The sequence below is a fragment of the Chiloscyllium punctatum genome, chromosome 5 (assembly GCF_047496795.1).
Source record: "Chiloscyllium punctatum isolate Juve2018m chromosome 5, sChiPun1.3, whole genome shotgun sequence".
Lineage (NCBI taxonomy): Eukaryota > Metazoa > Chordata > Chondrichthyes > Orectolobiformes > Hemiscylliidae > Chiloscyllium > Chiloscyllium punctatum.
The window spans coordinates 51,424,666-51,442,795 of NC_092743.1; the positions used below are offsets into that span (position 1 = coordinate 51,424,666).

Below are 18,130 nucleotides of genomic sequence, written 5' to 3' on the forward strand. Positions count from 1 at the left end.
AGTCAGAATTTCAACATGACAAAAAATGTCCTTTTAAGCCATAAATGGTGATTTCAGAATTCACATCCGGTAAGATGACAGTGAAGTAGGGCTTCTGTTATATCCATTTTTCTTTTCATTCCTTTTCTTTCTTTTTTCTCTTTTCTCATTTTTAAATGTTGTCTATCTCTTTTATTTTACTTACTTTGTGTTGAAGAGCTTAGTTGCAGTGAGGTAATCAGCAGTGGTGAGTGAGCCCAGCGTGGATCCACAGCAGCAGCAGCAGAGACGAGTTTGGGTTCCCAGGTTCTGCATCGATAAGGCAGTCCTAACACCTACTCAGAGCTGCTGTGACATAGGTGTGTTAGGGTAAACAATACGACCTGCGTCGAGCGTTGATTCATGGAGTTAGTGGCAGAGGCGACCTTAGGCCCAATACAAGAACTGGTGGCATCGGCAGTGGCTGCATTGGTGAGGTAGGCCACAAGCAGACTCATGGCAGAGGTGGAGTTGTGTTTGGGCTAGTTCAGTACCTGGCGGCATTGGTGGCATCTGTATTGGTGAGAACCCATAGTGGGAAGGGCTTCAGTGGAGACAAGATGGCACTGATGAGTGGCGACCTTGGTTCCAGCGGTGATGGTGGGGCATTAAAGGAGACATGTCCCTGGCCACCAGGCCCATGGCCAATGGCGGAGCATGTAAAATTAATCACTTTTTTATTTTTCTGTGCTTGTATACTATGTTTTTTTTTGTGTGTTCAAGGTAGCGCTGGACAATGGCGACATTATACAACACTTTTCACTGTATTTTGTAACAAAATACATGTGACAATAAATAAATGAAATCAGATCAGAATCTCATTTATTTCCACATATTTTTATCTTGTTAACAACCCAACTTACTTTATTTATGTGACACTTCCAATTCTCTTCTCCTCCCCTATAAACTAGATAATGCAAACTCCCAACTTGCAAATCAGTATTGGTACGTAACAGCTGCAGCTCATCTATTTCTTGTTCTGACCATAATCCAACCGTGTCTTCAATGTAATGTCAGAACATGCTCCTTGGATATACCATCCTTCTCAATCCTTTGTCCACACAAGTCACCATTAGCAAAGCTACCAGCCTCACTTCATCATCATGCCTGCTCTTGGAGTAATTCACACATCACTTCAGGCCTTCAATACTTTACTTCAGAATTTAGGGATGCATGCTTCAGTCAGGTTGTTTTGGGTGCAGTGACACACACAAATAATGATGCCAGAGGAGGAGAAGCGATGAGGTGACTCCAGTGAGTGAGTAGGAAGCTCAGAGGGAAGAAGAGTTAGTACTTTGGAAGAATTAGGTGCCTAAGACCAATTGAGTGGGATATGATGCATGTCCTAGTGAGAACTGTAGTCCAAGAGCCTTGGTAAAAAGAATATATATTGGCATAGCTTGAGTGAGTGGCCATCTTTGTGTGTGAAATAGCACTTTGTTGGGCACGGAAAAGTTGTGATATTTTTCTGCATCACTGGGTGTCTCACTTTCTCCTGGACACAGCATGAACTCATGATGTAAATTGTGTCCAGGCTGGCTGTGTCTGGTGGCAAGGCCTCTTATGGCAGACTGCTAGACAATGGATGAACCTCCTCTCCACCACCCCACTCACCAGCAACTCTGTGTACCTGTCCACAGAGCAGGATATGAGCTGCCCTTTTTGCACCAATAATGTTCCAGAACTTTGGTGAGGGGAGGCGTTCCTGACTTGCAGCATCTGAAATGTTGTGCAGTTGGCCTCTAAATATGATGCCAGCAGCACTATCACTGGAAGATGTTGGCATTGGCAGATACTTCTACCTCTCCTGCCATGCAATTGCACAAGAATTCCACCAAAGCACTCAGTTTCATCACTGATGAGGTGAGGAGCAGATGTTTGTGAGAAAAATTGTTCTGAGCAAATGAGTAAAAAGCTAATAAAAAGAGATAAAACTGATTATGAACATAAATTGACAAGAAATGTAAAATCGGCTCTGAGCAGACCAGATGCCTTGAATCTCACTGAACAAAACACTTTCAACTGCAAATATGAAATTACTCAATATCTTTTTTTAATCAGCTAACTAAGTTTGACAGTTAACAGTTCCAATGGTATCTCCACATGAACCATTGCTGAACCAGTCAGCACCCTCTTCACATACTGTGTAAATTGATATTCATATATTTGGTTTCTTGCATCTAAGTCCTAAAGAGATCCAAAGGAAAAGCTTTCACATTGTGTTCCTTGCCAGCAGGGTTTTAGTCCTGAACTACCAAGAACTTTGATGATCATATCATAAAAGCATGCATTCCCAGACGACAAATTAAAGTTAATGGATCTAGTATTGCATGTGATTTGATCCTCCAGTACTTTGCAAAGTTGGGATTTCCACTTGATCCTTGCATTGCAACTCATTAATACTTAGCTTGTGGAGTACATCAAAGGTTATTGCAGGGAGCAATGTTTTGCATAACCAACCTGGAGACAGACTATTTTAAATCTAGTAGTGTGTAATGAGGTAGGATTAATAGGAGATCCTATAGCTGAGTATCCTCTTGGGGTTGTAGTCACAGATGATAGAATTTCAAATTTAGTTTGAGAGAGAGCAAGTTTAGTCTCAAAACAGTCACCTCAACTAAAATAAGGGAAATGAAAGAGTTGCTTCTCGGCCTTTTGGCTAAGATCAAGTGTCTGTTCTTATCAGGACAGGTGTCGAGTTGCGAGTCATCAGAACTAGTGAAGAGATTATCGCTGGATCGTGATTGGACGTTGGAGGATCGTTTGGTTGTGCTGACCTGCTATTGGTGGATCTTCATACTGGCTTTGGCCTAACGCCAATTCAGGGACCAGCCAACCTCAGAGCTATGGCCTTGACAGCTGCCCGCAGTCCTGGGCAGGGGGTTTGGAACACAGTCAGGGTGACTGTGAAGAAGATTGAGGATCATACACCACTCGACCGCACCCTGTTTATCAAGAAGGTCCTGTTGGGATGGTGTGGGTTCACTGCTGCGGAAGTGTACCTGACATATGCTCGGCCTTTTGGCTCGGAATATGTGTCGTTCCTGAGGACCAGAGGAAGAGATTCTGCTCGAGTGTTGGAGGTTCGACGCAGCAGAAGCGTGCTGGTGGGGGAAGGACCACTGGGATCGTGTTGCGAGTCGTTGGAGCTGCTGGAGACCATTGCTGGATCGTGATTGGACGTTGGAGGATCATTTGGTTGTGCTGACCTACTCTTGGTGGATCTTCATGCTGGCTTCGGCCTAACGCCAATTCCGGGACCAGCCAACCTCTGAGCTATGGCCTCAGCAGCCACTCGACGCCCGGGCCAGGGTGACTGTGAAGAAGGTGGAGGAGCACACACCGGTGGATCGGACGGTGTTTGTGAAGAAAGTTCTGCTGGAGTGTTGCGGCCTTGCAGCTGCGGATGTGTACTGCCTGCAGGATTTCCCTGGGGCAGGCTACTTCGATGTGACATTCAGAAGCGTGAAGCAGTGCGATCAGCTCCTGAAGGTCTTCAAGGAGAAGGAAGGGGAGCTGCTGTTTTCCATCTTGTCGGCGACCCCATTGTGTGTGCTTCCTGCACAGAGGAATCGGGTTGTTACAATTCATATGTACAACCCCTACGTTCCAGCGGCTGATGTCCTGACCTTCCTGGGAAGGTACGTCCAAGTTGAGGGAGAAGCCACTGATGTGATCGACCCCTTTGGGATCTGGACCAGTAAGCGGCAGGTTAGGGTAACTCTGAGGGCCGATGACAGTGGGAACATCCTCCACCCACCCTCGAGCTTCGCAATCGGAGGGAGCAGAGGCTACCTGACATATGCAGGGCAGCCGAAAGTGTGCCGAACCTGCGGGAAGTCGGGACACGTGGCGGTGGATTGCAAAGTGACCATCTGCAGGAACTGCAAACAGGAGGGTCACTTGACTAAGGACTGTCAGGAAGAAAAGAGCTGCAACCTGTGCGGAGAGGCGGGCCACATGTACAAGGCCTGCCCAAGACGAGGAGCCGCCACCTACGCACAGATGGCCGGAGGTGGCAACACGAGCCGCGGACCGACAAAGTCCAACGAGGTACCGCGAATCAGCAAAGGAACGGTGCCTGGAGGCACCCAGAAGGAAGGGAAGGTTGTAGAGGAGCAGGCGGCAGACAGCGGGGAGATGCAGCAGCCGACCCAAGCTCCTGCAAGACAGACGGAGGAAATGGAAGAGGAGGGATCAAGGGAGGCAGAGCAGTGGATCATCGTCAAAAACAGGAAGAGGAAACCTCTCGAGGGCCCCAAAGCCACCAAGCGAAGGGGGAAGAGACACCTCCAAGAGGAGGATACAGGCAGCTCCTCCGAGGGTGAGGACGGGCGCAAGAAGGGTCACCTCCGGAGGAAGAGGCAGAGCGCCGTGGGGAGAAAGGAGGGCAGCACCGCCCAAGAAGGAAAAGACGATCCCTCTGAGGGGATGGGTGAAGGCCTCCCCCTACCCGGTGAGAACCAAGGGGTACCCACCGGCCCACAGCTCCAGGTAACTGGGAGCAGCGTCCCAGTGACAGCCCTGCTGTCAGATGGAGAACGGGGCGATGCGGACCCTGGGTCTGACACGATGACACCAGAGCGGGGAAATGACTCCAGCGTGGAGCCGGACAACTACCTCAGCCCCGGGAAGGTCCAGCAGTTTGCCGTCACCACGGGGATGCACACAGCTACCCCACTGGAGCAAGACCAGAAGAAAATGGACACTGGTAACCCTGTAAACTGGTAAAATGGGGTTTAAAATTGCCAGCATAAATGTGCGTAGCATTAAATCGGCTACGCGATGTGTTTCAACGCTGGCCTTCCTGGCCAACGTCAAAGCCGATGTCCTGTTTCTGCAGGAGTGTGGGATACCGCACCTCAGCAGTTACAGGAGATGGTCGAGCTTGTGGGCCCACGGGCCGTCAGTGTGGTCGGGGGGCAACGATAGCCGCACCTCCGGCCTGGGTATCCTGTTGCGGGGAGGCAACTTCACCATCTCCGAGGTTAAGGAGGTGGTGGGCGGGCGCCTCCTCGTCGCGGACGTTAAATACAGAAACGCTCCCTTGAGACTAATCAACGTGTATGCCCCAGCAGGTAAGAGTGAACGGTTGGCCGTCCTGCAACAGCTTCCACTGCTGCTGGCTACGTCCAGGCTGGACATTCTGGCCGGAGACTTCAACTGCATCATTGATGCAGATGGACGATCCGGCAGGGGGGACAGTAAACCGGACGCTACGTCCAGGGCCCTGATGGAAACGGTCAAAGACGCCAAGCTGCACGATGTCTTCAGCACCCCTGCAGATGGAGCGCAGCGTAGATACACCTGGTCACGGGCAGACGGGTCTATCCGCTCAAGGATAGATTACCTGTTTGTGTCCCGAACACTCTCGGTCAGATCCACCGACGTCAAGCCGGTGTTCTTCTCTGACCACTGCCTCCTGCTGGCCGACTGTCACCTACAGGACGAACAGCGGGCGGGCAAGGGAACGTGGAAACTGAACACTAAGCTGTTGACCCCGGGAAACATCGAAGAGCTCAAGAGGGATTACGCAGGTTGGAGAACCGTGAAGCCCCTCTTTGAGTCTCCAGCGGACTGGTGGGAAACGGTAAAAGGGAACATCAAGAGGTTCTTTATCCTCAAAGGTGTCCAGGAGGCGAGAGAGAGGCGGGGAAAACTGTCCCAGCTCCAGGAAAGTATGCAGAACCTGCTCCTGCTGCAGACGATGGGGGTCGATGTCACGGAGGACCTCAAGGAGGTGAAGGGCCAGCAAGCCTCGCTCTTTGCCTCGGAGGCCTCCAGGATAATCTTCCGGTCCAGGGTCCGCTCGGTGGAGCAGGACGAGACGTGCTCACGTTTCTTCTTCCAGAAGGTGCACAAAGAGAGCTCCGTGCTCAGCAGCCTGAAGAAAGAAGATGGCTCGGCAACGTCATCTCAGGCTGACGTCATGAGGATCAGCAAATCCTTCTACGCCAGCCTGTATGACTCGAAGCCAACCGACAGCGCGGCCTCCCAGTCGTTCCTGTCCTCTATCATGGAGGTCCTAGATGACGGAACACGAGAGAGGCTGGACCAGCCGCTATCTCTGGATGAACTGACCAAGGCCCTCGAGTCCTTCAAAAAGAATAAAACTCCCGGAAGCGACGGCTTACCAGTCGAGGTTTATTCCGCTCTTTGGGACTTGATCGGCCAGGACCTGCTGGAGGTGTATGTCAGTATGCTTCGGGCAGGTACCATGAGTGAATCCATGAGGAAAGGCATCATCACCCTCGTCTACAAGCAGAAGGGGGAGAGGGAGGAAATTAGAAATTGGAGACCGATCTCACTGTTAAATGCAGACTACAAAATCTTGTCAAAGGTCATCGCCAACCGGGTCAGGTCTGCTCTGGGATCGGTGATCCACCCGGACCAAACCTGTGCTGTACCGGGCAGGAAGGTCTCTGAGAGTCTCGCACTCCTCAGGGATACGATCGCCTACGTGCAGGACAGGGGGGTGGACACCTGCCTCATCAGCCTGGACCAGGAGAAAGCCTTTGACAGGCTATCGCATACATATATGAGGGATGTCCTCTCCAAAATGGGCTTTGGGGAGGGAATCGGAAATTGGATCAGACTGCTCTACACCAACATTGTCAGTGCAGTCTCAATCAATGGGTGGGAATCAGATAGCTTCCCTGTAAGATCTGGAGTCAGGCAGGGATGCCCCCTCTCACCCGCCTTGTTTGTGTGTTGCATAGAGCCATTTGCCGAATCCATCAGGAAGGATGCGAGCCTGAGAGGGGTGACTATTCCTGGCAGCGGGGGCCTGCAGGTTAAGGCCTCCCTGTACATGGATGACGTCGCTGTTTTCTGCTCAGATCCGCTGTCCGTGCACAGACTCGTGTGCATCTGTGACCAGTTCGAATGGGCCTCGGGGGCCAAGGTAAACCGAGGCAAGAGTGAGGCCATGCTCTTCGGGAACTGGGCCGACCAATCCTCTATCCCCTTCACCGTCAGGACCGACCACCTGAAGGTGCTGGGTATTTGGTTCGGGGGGGCTGGGGCGTGCGCCAAGACCTGGGAGGAGCGGATCAGGAAGATGAGACAGAAACTAGGCAGATGGGGGCAACAGTCGCTCTCCATCGCGGGAAAAAACCTGGTCATCAGGTGTGAGGTACTCTCAGTATTGCTATATGTGGCACAGGTCTGGCCTATCCCCAGGACCTGTGCCGCCGCAGTCACCCGGGCCATCTTCCAATTCATTTGGAGATCAAAGATGGACCGGGTCCGAAGAGACTCTATGTACAAAGACCGGTGCAATGGGGGAAAAAACACGCCCAATGCCACCCTCACCCTGATGGCCACCTTTGTGTGTGGCTGCATCAAGCTGTGCGTGGATCCCTGGTACGCAAACACCAAGTGTCACTACGTACTGAGGTTCTACCTGTCCCCGGTGTTGCGAAGGATGGGCCTGGCCTCGCTGCCGCGGAACGCTCCGAGTAGTTGGACCGTTCCGTATCACCTGTCCTTCGTGGAGAAATTTATGAGGAAAAACACCTTTGACCACAAGTCCATCAGGAAGTGGTCAGCACGTAGCGTCCTTGAGACCCTTCGGGAAAAGGAGAGGGCGGATCCTGTCGAGTGGTTCCCTGAGCAGACTGTCAAAGCCATTTGGCAGAATGCCTCATTGCCAGAACTTTCCAACAAGCACCAAGACGTGGCTTGGCTGGTGGTGAGAAGGGCTCTGCCTGTGAGATCCTTTATGCACGCCGGACTCTCTGCCGCACCGCACGCTGCCCTCGAAGTGGCTGCGGGAGGGACGAGACTGTCACACACCTCCTTCTGGAATGTGCCTATGCAGAGGAAGTCTGGAGAGGAATGCAGTGGTGCTTGTCGAGGTTCGTCCCGAGCAGCGCCGTGACGCGGGACTCCGTGCTCTACGGCCTGTTCTCTGGGACTCACAACGAGACGAACATTAACTGCGCCTGGAGGATCACCAACTCGGTGAAGGACGCTCTCTGGGCAGTCCGAAACCTGTTGATCTTCCAGCTGAAGGAGTTGACCCCGACCGAGTGTTGCAGACTGGCACATTCCAAGGCCCAAGACTACGTGTTGAGGGACGCGCTGAAGCTTGGGGCAGCTGCCGCCAAGGCGCGGTGGGGAAAGACCACCGTGTAAGATCGGCCTGCCTAAAGAAGAACAGGGGGCCCATGCGGACGTTTTTTTGGGCTCTGCTGATGCCTCAGCCAAATATATGTACAAGATTGAAAAATGCACAGGATTGTAAATGACAAGGATAAATTTGAATCTGTGTTTGTAAATGTGGACATATGTATGGCATGATCAAATGTACAGACCATCAAATCATTTATGAATAAAGTATATTTTTGAAATAAAAAAAAAGTACTGCCTGCAGGATTTCCCTGGGGCAGGCTACTTTGATGTGACCTTCAGAAGCGTGAAGCAGTGCGATCAGCTCCTGAAGGTCTTCAAGGAGAAGGAAGGGGAGCCGCTGTTTTCCATCTTGTCAGCGACCCCATTGTGTGTGCTTCCTGCACAGAGGAATCAGGTTGTTACAATCCATATGTACAACCCTTATGTTCCAGCGGCTGATGTTCTGACCTTCCTGGGAAGGTACGTCCAAGTTGAGGGAGAAGCCACTGATGTGATCGACCCCTTTGGGATCTGGACCAGTAAGCGGCAGGTCAGGGTAACTCTGAGGGCCGATGACAGTGGGAACATCCTCCACCCACCCTCGAGCTTCGCAACTGGAGAGAGCAGAGGCTACCTGACATATGCAGGGCAGCCGAAAGTGTGCCGAACCTGCGGGAAGTCGGGACACGTGGCAGTGGATTGCAAAGTGACCATCTGCAGGAACTGTCAGGAAGAAAAGAGCTGCAACCTGTGTGGAGAGGCGGGCCACATGTATAAGACCTGCCCAAGACGTGGGGACCCCACTTACGCACAGATGGCGGGAGGTGGCAATGTGACCCGTGGACCCCCAAAGACCAGTAAGGTCCACCTGGACAGCAGGGAAACGGAGTCTGATGGCACCCAGAAAGAAGAACAGGCTGGAGTCGAGGAGGCGGCAGCCAGCGGGGAGTCACAGCAGCTGATCCTAGCTCTAGCCGGGCAGATGGAAGAAATGGAGGAGGAGGTAATCAAGCAGGCAGAGGAGTGGATACCTGTTAAAAACAGGAAGAGGAAATCTTGCCAGGCTCCCAGAGCCCCCCAGCAAAAGGGGAAAAGACAGCTGCACGAGGGAGGGATGGCCAGCTCTTCGGAGGGGGAAGATGGACGCAAAGAAGGCCATCACCACCAGAAGAAGAGACAGAGCGCCGTCGGTAAAGAGGAGGGCATTTCCTCCCAACCAGGAAACAACGGACCCCCCAAAGTCCACCCTCCACCCAGTGAGAACCAGGAGGTACCCACTGGCCCACAACTACAGGCAACCGAGATCTGTGATCCTCTGACAGTCCCACTGTCAGACACAGAACTGCGCAGGGAGGACCCTTGCCTTGGCTCAATGACACCAGAGCGGGCAAATGACCCCAGTGAGGAGCTGGATAGCTACCTCAGCCCAGCGAAGGTCCAGCAGTTCGTGCTTACCATGGGGATGTAGACAGCCACCCCAGAGACAGGACAGTCATATGGACAATGGTAACCCCATAAACTGGGGGTTAAAGAAGTTTCATTTGCTTTCATATAACAGGGCACCCACTCAGTAGGTGGGTTCCGCTGAAGCCACAGCCAAATACCAAGAGACTGGATAGTTAATAAATGTAACTGTTAATAGGATAACTGTGAATTCGATGCCTCATAGCACAAGAAACCTGGGTTCAATTCCTATCTTGGGTGACTGTCTGTGTGGATGTGTGGAGCTTACACATTCTCCTCATATCTGTGTGGGTTTCCTCTGGGTGCTCCCATTTCCTCCCACGGTCCAAAGATGTGCAGGTTAGGTGGACTGGTCGTGGGAAATGCAGGGTTACAGTGATAGTAGAGGGGTGTGTCTGGATGGGATGTTCTTCAGATAACGAGAACCCCCAAGAGGGTTGGTATTAACTCAATGGGCTGAATGGTCTGCTTCCACACTGTAGGGATTCCATGACTCTCCATCATGAGTTCCAGTTATTGCACTAACTGCATTAGAAAGTGTTTATTCACAATCCAGCCTAAATCTACTACGTAAAACCTTTAATTTGTGGCCCTTAGTCATTGTATTATCAGCTAATGGCAAGAGCGTTTCTTTATATTGCTTACCAAAACCTGTCATAATCTCACAGACATCTATCAAATCTTCTTTGCTCCAAGGAGAATAAGCTCAGCTTCTCTAACCTAATTTTGTAACTAAACTCATTCATTGCCTCTGCATTCCCATGTGGAGCCTCACTTCCTTCAAAAAAACTGAAAGAACTGCAGATGCTAGAAATCTGAAACAAAACCAGAAATGGCTAGAAAATCTCAGCAGGTCTGGAAGCATCAGTGGAGAGAAATTAGAGTTAACCTTTCAGATCCAATGATCATTCTTCAGAACTTCCCTCAATTGTGGTGATCAGAAATGAATGCAATCGGTTCAGGTATGGCTTCTTCCTCATTGCTATTAGACTTCTGAATGGCCCTCTCAAATTTCAAATCTAATGTTGATTTTGTATTTTTGTGCACCTTCTTTGAGGCCTTAACCTTGTATTCCCCGCTTTGTTCAATCACCCTACAATCTTTATGTCTTTGCATGTGATGCTTTCTTGTACTGCAGACAAAATACAACTTTTTAACTGTAACTAGGTACATGTGACAATAATAAATCTAACCAAATCAAATCAATATTCCAATTGCAGCTTAATCACAATCAATTCAGCAGCATTTTCCTGCATTTCTACTGAATAACTTCATTTAAGAAATCCAAAATAATATTCTTTATTATATGCATTTAGCTATGGAAATGCCACCAATATTCTGAAATTCTTTAATAACTGCTCCCGCAAGTCCTGCCATCTCCAAGTTTTTGACCTGTCCCCAACTCCTGAGAAAATAATTGGGATGAATACTAACAAAACCAAATTGTATTTCTTAGGAACAGAATAAGGATTTTACACAAATAAGCTAATTGCAAATTATTACAGTAACTTAGACTGCACTTTCTAAATTCAAACCACTACTGTCTAGAAGGTCAAGTGAAACAGACACATGGGAACATGCAAGGTCACCTCCAGGCCACTCACCATCCTGGCTTTGAAATATATTGCCACTCCTTCAGAATTGCTGAGTCAAAATCCTGGAACTCCCTCTTCAACGGCATTATTGGTGCCTTGCAGTTCACAAAGGCAGTTCAGCACTACCTTCTCAAGAGCAGTTAGAGATGGCCAATAAATGTTGGCCCAGCCAGCAAATCTCAAGTCTTCTGAGTGAATGATATAAAAAGCATGTCAATCTATCTGTAATATATTTTTAATATTTTCACTTGATGCTATACTAGTCCAGTAATTAGTAATGTTCCAAAGAGGAGTCATACCAGACTCAAAGGGCTTTCCAATCTCTGTTTATTTTTCAGCTAAAATCGATCCATGATTATTTTAAGCTCAAAGTAAGCTAATATCTTTTAATCTTTTCTTTCTCCTGTATTAAACATCTACAACATAAAATAAAACTTTCATTAACACTTCAGGAAGCCTTGCAGTCATCTGCTTTCTGACAAAAACTGGTATAAAATCATGGCTCTAGAAGACAGATCTAGGTAATTCATAAAAATTAGGCCTAAATCATATGTCACTAGTTTGAAATCCAAACTCTTAAAAAACAATATTAAATATAAATCACACACCTCCCAACATAAATATATTAAACTTGCACCAAAACATGAATGTGAGGGACTTTGGACAGAAAATCATGGGAAGAAAATTAAATGAGCATTTGTGGCACACCAGGACTTGGAACACTTCAACAATACCAGCCAGTTGTATTATTACTCACAATGGGAAGCACAAAATCTCAGTGTTATTTTCAGTCACATTTAATACTCCAGAAAGTAGAAAATGCTAACTCTTATTTGAACAAAGAATGCAAAGTAGGGTAACAATTTTACCCTGTATCTGTTGGACATATACTCACACAGCAAACAGTTGATACTAAACCTAATCAATAAAAGTGAAAAGTGTTCTATTTCCAAATGATATCCTTACTCATTTGATGTACAAACTAAAAAATAAAAAATCGAAAGTTAAAAAATATTTTAATTGTATGTTATTGATCTTTTATTTTACACTTTATCTTGTTTAGAATAATAAAGAAGAAATGAAAAAATATTACATGCAATCATTGAAATTCAAGGTAAGCACACATTTAGCTATGAATATCCAGCAATTAGCAAATATATTTTTTGACAGTTACTTTTGGTGTTTAAGAGTATGCTTTCAAATTTAAATTCTGTTTTCTTAGCTTGATCTGGCATCAGTAATTCCATTTGATTTATTCTACTTGGTGTTTGATTGCAATCCCCTGTTTCGACTGAATCGTTTACTTAAGGTAAGTACACTTTGGTTATTGGCTTCATAGTGGCCAGGGTTCAATTTAACTCACGCTGTAGTGTAAATCTCATCCTTTCTCTATTTTATGAGACTGTAGAATGTGTATGGATTACCAAGGTTTGGTAAGATCTACAAATCATATTCGAGACAGGTAAAGTTTAACTACCTATTGACTAATTTGGAATACACAATCTTAGATCATTGGGCAGGCAAGTGAAAATATTGAAAGAGTGTTACACATGAGAGTGATATGATGTAACCATTTATTTCAATTAATGTATTCATATAAAATCTCTATTCCGATCCATTAAAATACAATTTTCATAATGTACAAAAATATATATAATATTTTATAGGTATATATCACCAAGACAAATATAAGCTCCTAAGGCTCCTCTTTTGAATGTTTTCTCAAGATGTCAAACCTATTATGAACCTATTTATAAAAGGGAAATCATGCTTGACAAAACTACTGGAATCCTTTCTGGATGTGACTCATAGAATTGATGAGGGGGAGCCAGATGATTTAGTTTATTTGGACTTTCAGAAATCTATCAAAAGCATGGAAATAATAGCATGTAAAATTAAAGCAAATGAAACAGAGGATAATATATTAAGATGGACAGAGAATTGTCTGGCAGACAGGAAACAAAGAGGAAGAGTAAACAGGGCTTTCTTTGGATGGTAGGCAGTAAAAGTGGGGTACCGCAGAGATCACTGCTGGGGCTCCAGCTGTTCACAATATATACTTTAATGACTCTGACATGGGAAATGAACTATAATGTCTTCAAATTTGTAGGTGAAACAAAGATGGGTGGAGGGGTGTGTTGTGCAGAGGATGCAGAGTTGCTTCATTGTGGTTTAGACAAGCTGAGTGAATGGGAAAATGCATGGCAGATGGAGTATAATATGGATAACTGAGGAGTAAAATAATTTGAGAGAGGGGAACATGCAACAAAACCTGGGTGTCTTTGAACATAGTGAGGCCACACATGTAATATTGTGTACAGTTTAGGTTTCATTATCGGAGGAAGGATGTTCTTGCTATGGAGGGAGTGCAGCAGAAGTTTACCAGACTGTTCTGGAATGGTAGGACTGATGTAAGAGGAGAAATTGAATTAGTTAGGATTTTATTTGCTGGCGTTCATAAAAATGAGAAGTAGCTCATAAAATTGCATAAAATTCTAACAGGACTAGACAAGGTAGGTGCAGGAAGAATGTCCAATGACTGGGAAGTCCAGAACTGGGGGTCACAGTCTCAAGATAGGGGGTAGACCACTTAAAACTGAGTTGAGGAGAAATTTCTTCACCCAGAGAGTGATGAGTCTGGTGAATTTCCTATTTCAGAAAGCAGTCAAAGTCAAAATATTGAATGATTTGAAGGTGTTAGATCGAGCATTTCAGACTAAAGGGATCAAAGGATACGGTGGAAAAGCAGACACAATCTAGTGAATTGATTGCTCAGCCATGATCATAATGAATGGTACAGCAAGCTTGAAGGGCTGAATGGCCTATTACTGCTCCTGTTTTCTAGGTTTCTATGTTCATATTAATTGGAAGTAAAGTGATAGATCTTTTTTGCTGTCCTTTTTCCTTGTGTCACACTGTGGTGGGGCTGCATGCTATGTACATATCAGCATAAATTCAATCACTACTGAACTAAAATTGACTGAAAGGGATTATCTGCATCAAATTTTCCTTTGGTTTGTGAAGTGTTTGAACTCATTGATAAAGTTGGCAGTGAAGGAATGCTAAAACTAGCCAATGATTTGAACTCACAGGGAGAGAAGTTTAACTACATTTGTCCAAATCTCAGCCATAAAATCACTATTGGAGCCTCCAAATTTGTTGGCAAACTGTGAATTAATGTTGAGAAAAACTGACAGCTCACCAATTTTAATCACATGAGCCACAGGTCCCAATTTTGCACATGCCTCTGCCAGACACCATTGGACACATTTTGCACTGTTGGCGCTGGCTGAATGTCAAGTCAATCAAAAGTTCTGTATTCAGGTTGATTGGAAATTATAAATCAATTTTAACTATCTAATACATTGAACATTATTGCACCAATACAACATATCCACTAACAATACTTATTGCTTGACATTGGCAAATAGGGTCATGATTTAGTCATCTTCCTTTGACAATAAAGCACAGTTCAGTTCTGTGGAACATTTTGAATAGCTGGAAGCAAAATAAAAGTAGCCTAGTCCCTTGCTGAGCACTGTAGAGTCACAAGAACCATAACTAATACCTTCAATGCATCCTGCAATAAGAAGTAAAACATAAATATTATAGAGGCCTAAATTGGAGACCCAGAGAGGCAGAATGGAACTGTGGGTATTAAATATTTAAAATTATAAAACCTTATCTTTAAGCAATCTCTAACTGAGCTACTTCTGGTTTGACCCGAGTTGAGTTGATGTTGAGTTGAGTTGATGATAACTAACTTGATCTTAGGAAGCAAGCATGTCATTAAAATATAATAATGAATTTGCATCCTTTCACCTTAACTTTTAAAGCTCATCAGCCATGTACCGCAGACCTCAGAAATTATAACAGATAGAAGTTGATTTCTGGGTTAAAAGGATTTTCCTATGAGGAAAGATTGACCAGGTTTAGCCAATATTCATTGGAGATTTTGAAGTGAACTGACTGAAGTTTAGAAGAATGAGAAGTGATCCAATTGGAACATTCTTGATTCTGAGGGACTTGGAAAGTTAGATGCAGGAAGGATGTTTCCCTTCATAGGGAAAGCTAAAATTAGAGGGCACAATTTCAAACTCAAGGGTGCTATAGGGACACGGTCTGGGTAGCATGGGGCACAATTGTTAGCACTACTGCCTGACAGTGCCAGGGACCCAGATTTACTTTCAACCTCAGATGACTGTCTGTGTGGAGTTTACACGTTCTCCCTGCATCTGCGTGGATTTCCTCTGGGTGCTCCAGTTTCGTCCCACAGTCCAAAGATGTGGAGGTTAGATGGATTGGCCAACCTAAATTATCCATAGCATCCTGGGATGTGTAAGGTAGGTGGAATAGCTATGGAATATGAAGGGTTATAGGGATATGGTTGGCACGGGGGTGAGTGGTTCTGGGTGGGTTGCTCTTTGGAGGGTCAGTGTGGACTTAATGGGCCAAATGGCCTGCTTGTACACTTGGGGATTCTATGATTCTGTTTAAGATGGATATGAGGAGAAATTCCTTCTCAGATAGCATTAGTCTGGCAAGTCACTTCTTCAGTGAGAAGGAAAGGCCAAATATTTTGAATATATTATTTGCATTTGAAAGATTTTGAATCAACATGGAAGGCAAGCTTTCCCAACTAGAAAATGATGGTATTGTTTGATTCATTTTATCCAAATGATATTTGAAATGTATCAGTAAATCATTTGAAAACAAGTTGCATAATTTGGAACCACTCTTGATCACAGATATTCATGATCCAGGATTAAAGCATTCAAAAGTAATCCCAGCTTGTTAGGGCTGTGGGAGCAATCATAAGCATTTTAACTCACCCATCCCATTCCAATTGGCCTGCTAGCTTTCCTTCTGGTGCTGCTGTGCCCACTCCACCAGACTGACCTCTCTGACATTCCACCAGGTTGACCAATTCTGTGGAAAAACAAGGAATATTTTCCCAATGGAGCAGGGGTGTCATAGGTTCTAATGGCACAGTGTAGACATATCCTGACAAAGTAAAAGGATGATACTGACAAACCTGGAGGACCTTGGTTATCCAGAAGCATACCAGTTAAGATGTTGTGAAACTTGAATGGGTTCAGAAAAGATTTACAAGGATGTTGCCAGGGTTGGAGGATCTGAGCTACAGGGAGAAGCTGAACAAGCTGGGGCTGTTTTCCCTGGAGCATCGGAGGCTGAGGGGTGACCTTATAGAGGTTTACAAAATTATGAGGTGCATGGATAGGATAAATAGACAAAGTCTTTTCACTGGGGTCAGGGAGTCCAGACCTAGAGGGCATAGGTTTAGGGTGAGAGAGGAAAGATATAAAAGAGACCTAAGGGGCAACTTTTTCACACAGAGAGTGGTACGTGTATGGAATGAGCTGCCAGAGGATGTGGTGGAGGCTGGTACAATGTAAGAGGCATTTGGATGAGTATATGAATAGGAAGGGTTTGGAGGGATATGGGCCGGGTACTGGCAGGTGGGACTAGATTGGGTTGGGATATCTGGTCGGCGTGGATGGGTTGGACCGAAGGGTCTGTTTCCATGCTGTACATCTCTATGACTCTATGACTCTATAAAATGCAGCTTATTGGCAATTTCAGGAAAAGTAATACTTTAGGAAGCTCAAGTGCTTATAAAATGTACAGAGGTGAACTGACAGATTGAAATTAGGAAATCAAATAGAAGATATGAAATTGTATTGTTAGGTAAAATTGAGGAAAATCCAAATGTATTAAGAGTAAGAGAATGACTTGGGACAGGGCAGTAAAATTATACCTGTAACTATATCGTAAAAAATTAAAACTCGCAACTCAGCAAGGCTACTCACAGAACAACTTCGAAACCAACATTGTCCACCATATGGAAAGACAATGTTAGCAAATACCATTGCTATCTTCCCCTCCAAGATCCTGACTTGAAAATATAGCACCGTAACTTCAGTGTTGATGGGTCACAAATATGGAATTCACTTCCTCATTGCTCCTATCTGCTTTGCCACATAAAGTCCTTATAGTGCAGAAGCAGACCATTTGGCCCATAGAGACCAACCATCCGCGCTAACCATCCAAACGGCAGCCCACTCAGATTAACCCCCCTACCTTATCCCTATAACCCTGCATTTCCCATGGCCAATCCACCTGTTGGAGGAAACTAGAATTGAACCCAGATCCCTGGCACTGTGAAGCACTGTGAGTCACAGTGCCTCATATCTTACGGACCTGACCATCAGGGTTTTGGGATTATAGGGACAACATAACTTAGGATGACAATGATGGGTGCATTGACCCACCACTTTAGCTCATCATCTGCAGTGATAAGAGGCTGAACAGACTTTATTGAGTAATGATAAAAGATGTAAAAAGAAGGAAAAATAAAAGACTGAACTATGAACATTTATTAAGTAATTTAAAAAATGGAAAAGAAAGCAATGAGCCTCATACCCTCCTGCATGTCAGGGACCCCTCGATCGTCGGCTGGTCTGGAAGCTTAGTTTGTTCCTGGAACCATTCGCGATTCCAAGGTGAAGTTCAACAACTTAGAATGAAACTCTCTCTCTCTCTTATACAGTGTTACAAACCTTCCAGCACAGAGGAAAAACAGTTACAGAAGACAAAATTGCTTGCTAGTACTGAAAACAAGTTTTGAATGTGCTGCCTGTGGCACATTCATTAAGGTCATGCAGCTTGTTGAGTGTCATCAACAATTTCAGCCCTTCAGCCCATCCAATGCAATCTACTTTCTCATGCAGCTGTCAAATAGGATCACTAACTTTTAGCTGTTTGGCCCATCCTATACAGTGGGCAGTAATGATATTGTAAGGCAAGTGTTTTCCAATGTGAATGGAGGTTGGGGTCAGTCGCTGTGCCAACATGAATACGAGGAATTTAGCAAGCTGCAGCTGCAAGGTAAATACTCAGACATTCAATTGGCACCT

General features: G+C 45.8%; 1 protein-coding gene across 4 annotated transcripts in view; it reads left to right on the forward strand.

Moving 5' to 3' along the window:
- LOC140477071 (cyclic nucleotide-gated channel beta-3-like) overlaps window positions 1-18,130 on the forward strand; it is a 111,032-nt gene that overhangs the window by 48,435 nt on the left and 44,467 nt on the right. For all 4 annotated transcript variants that reach the window (XM_072570291.1, XM_072570293.1, XM_072570292.1 and 1 more), the window contains 2 exons: window positions 12,256-12,306; window positions 12,415-12,501. In XM_072570291.1, the coding sequence (XP_072426392.1) occupies window positions 12,256-12,306; window positions 12,415-12,501 (138 nt within the window). The remainder of the gene's footprint in view (window positions 1-12,255; window positions 12,307-12,414; window positions 12,502-18,130) is intronic.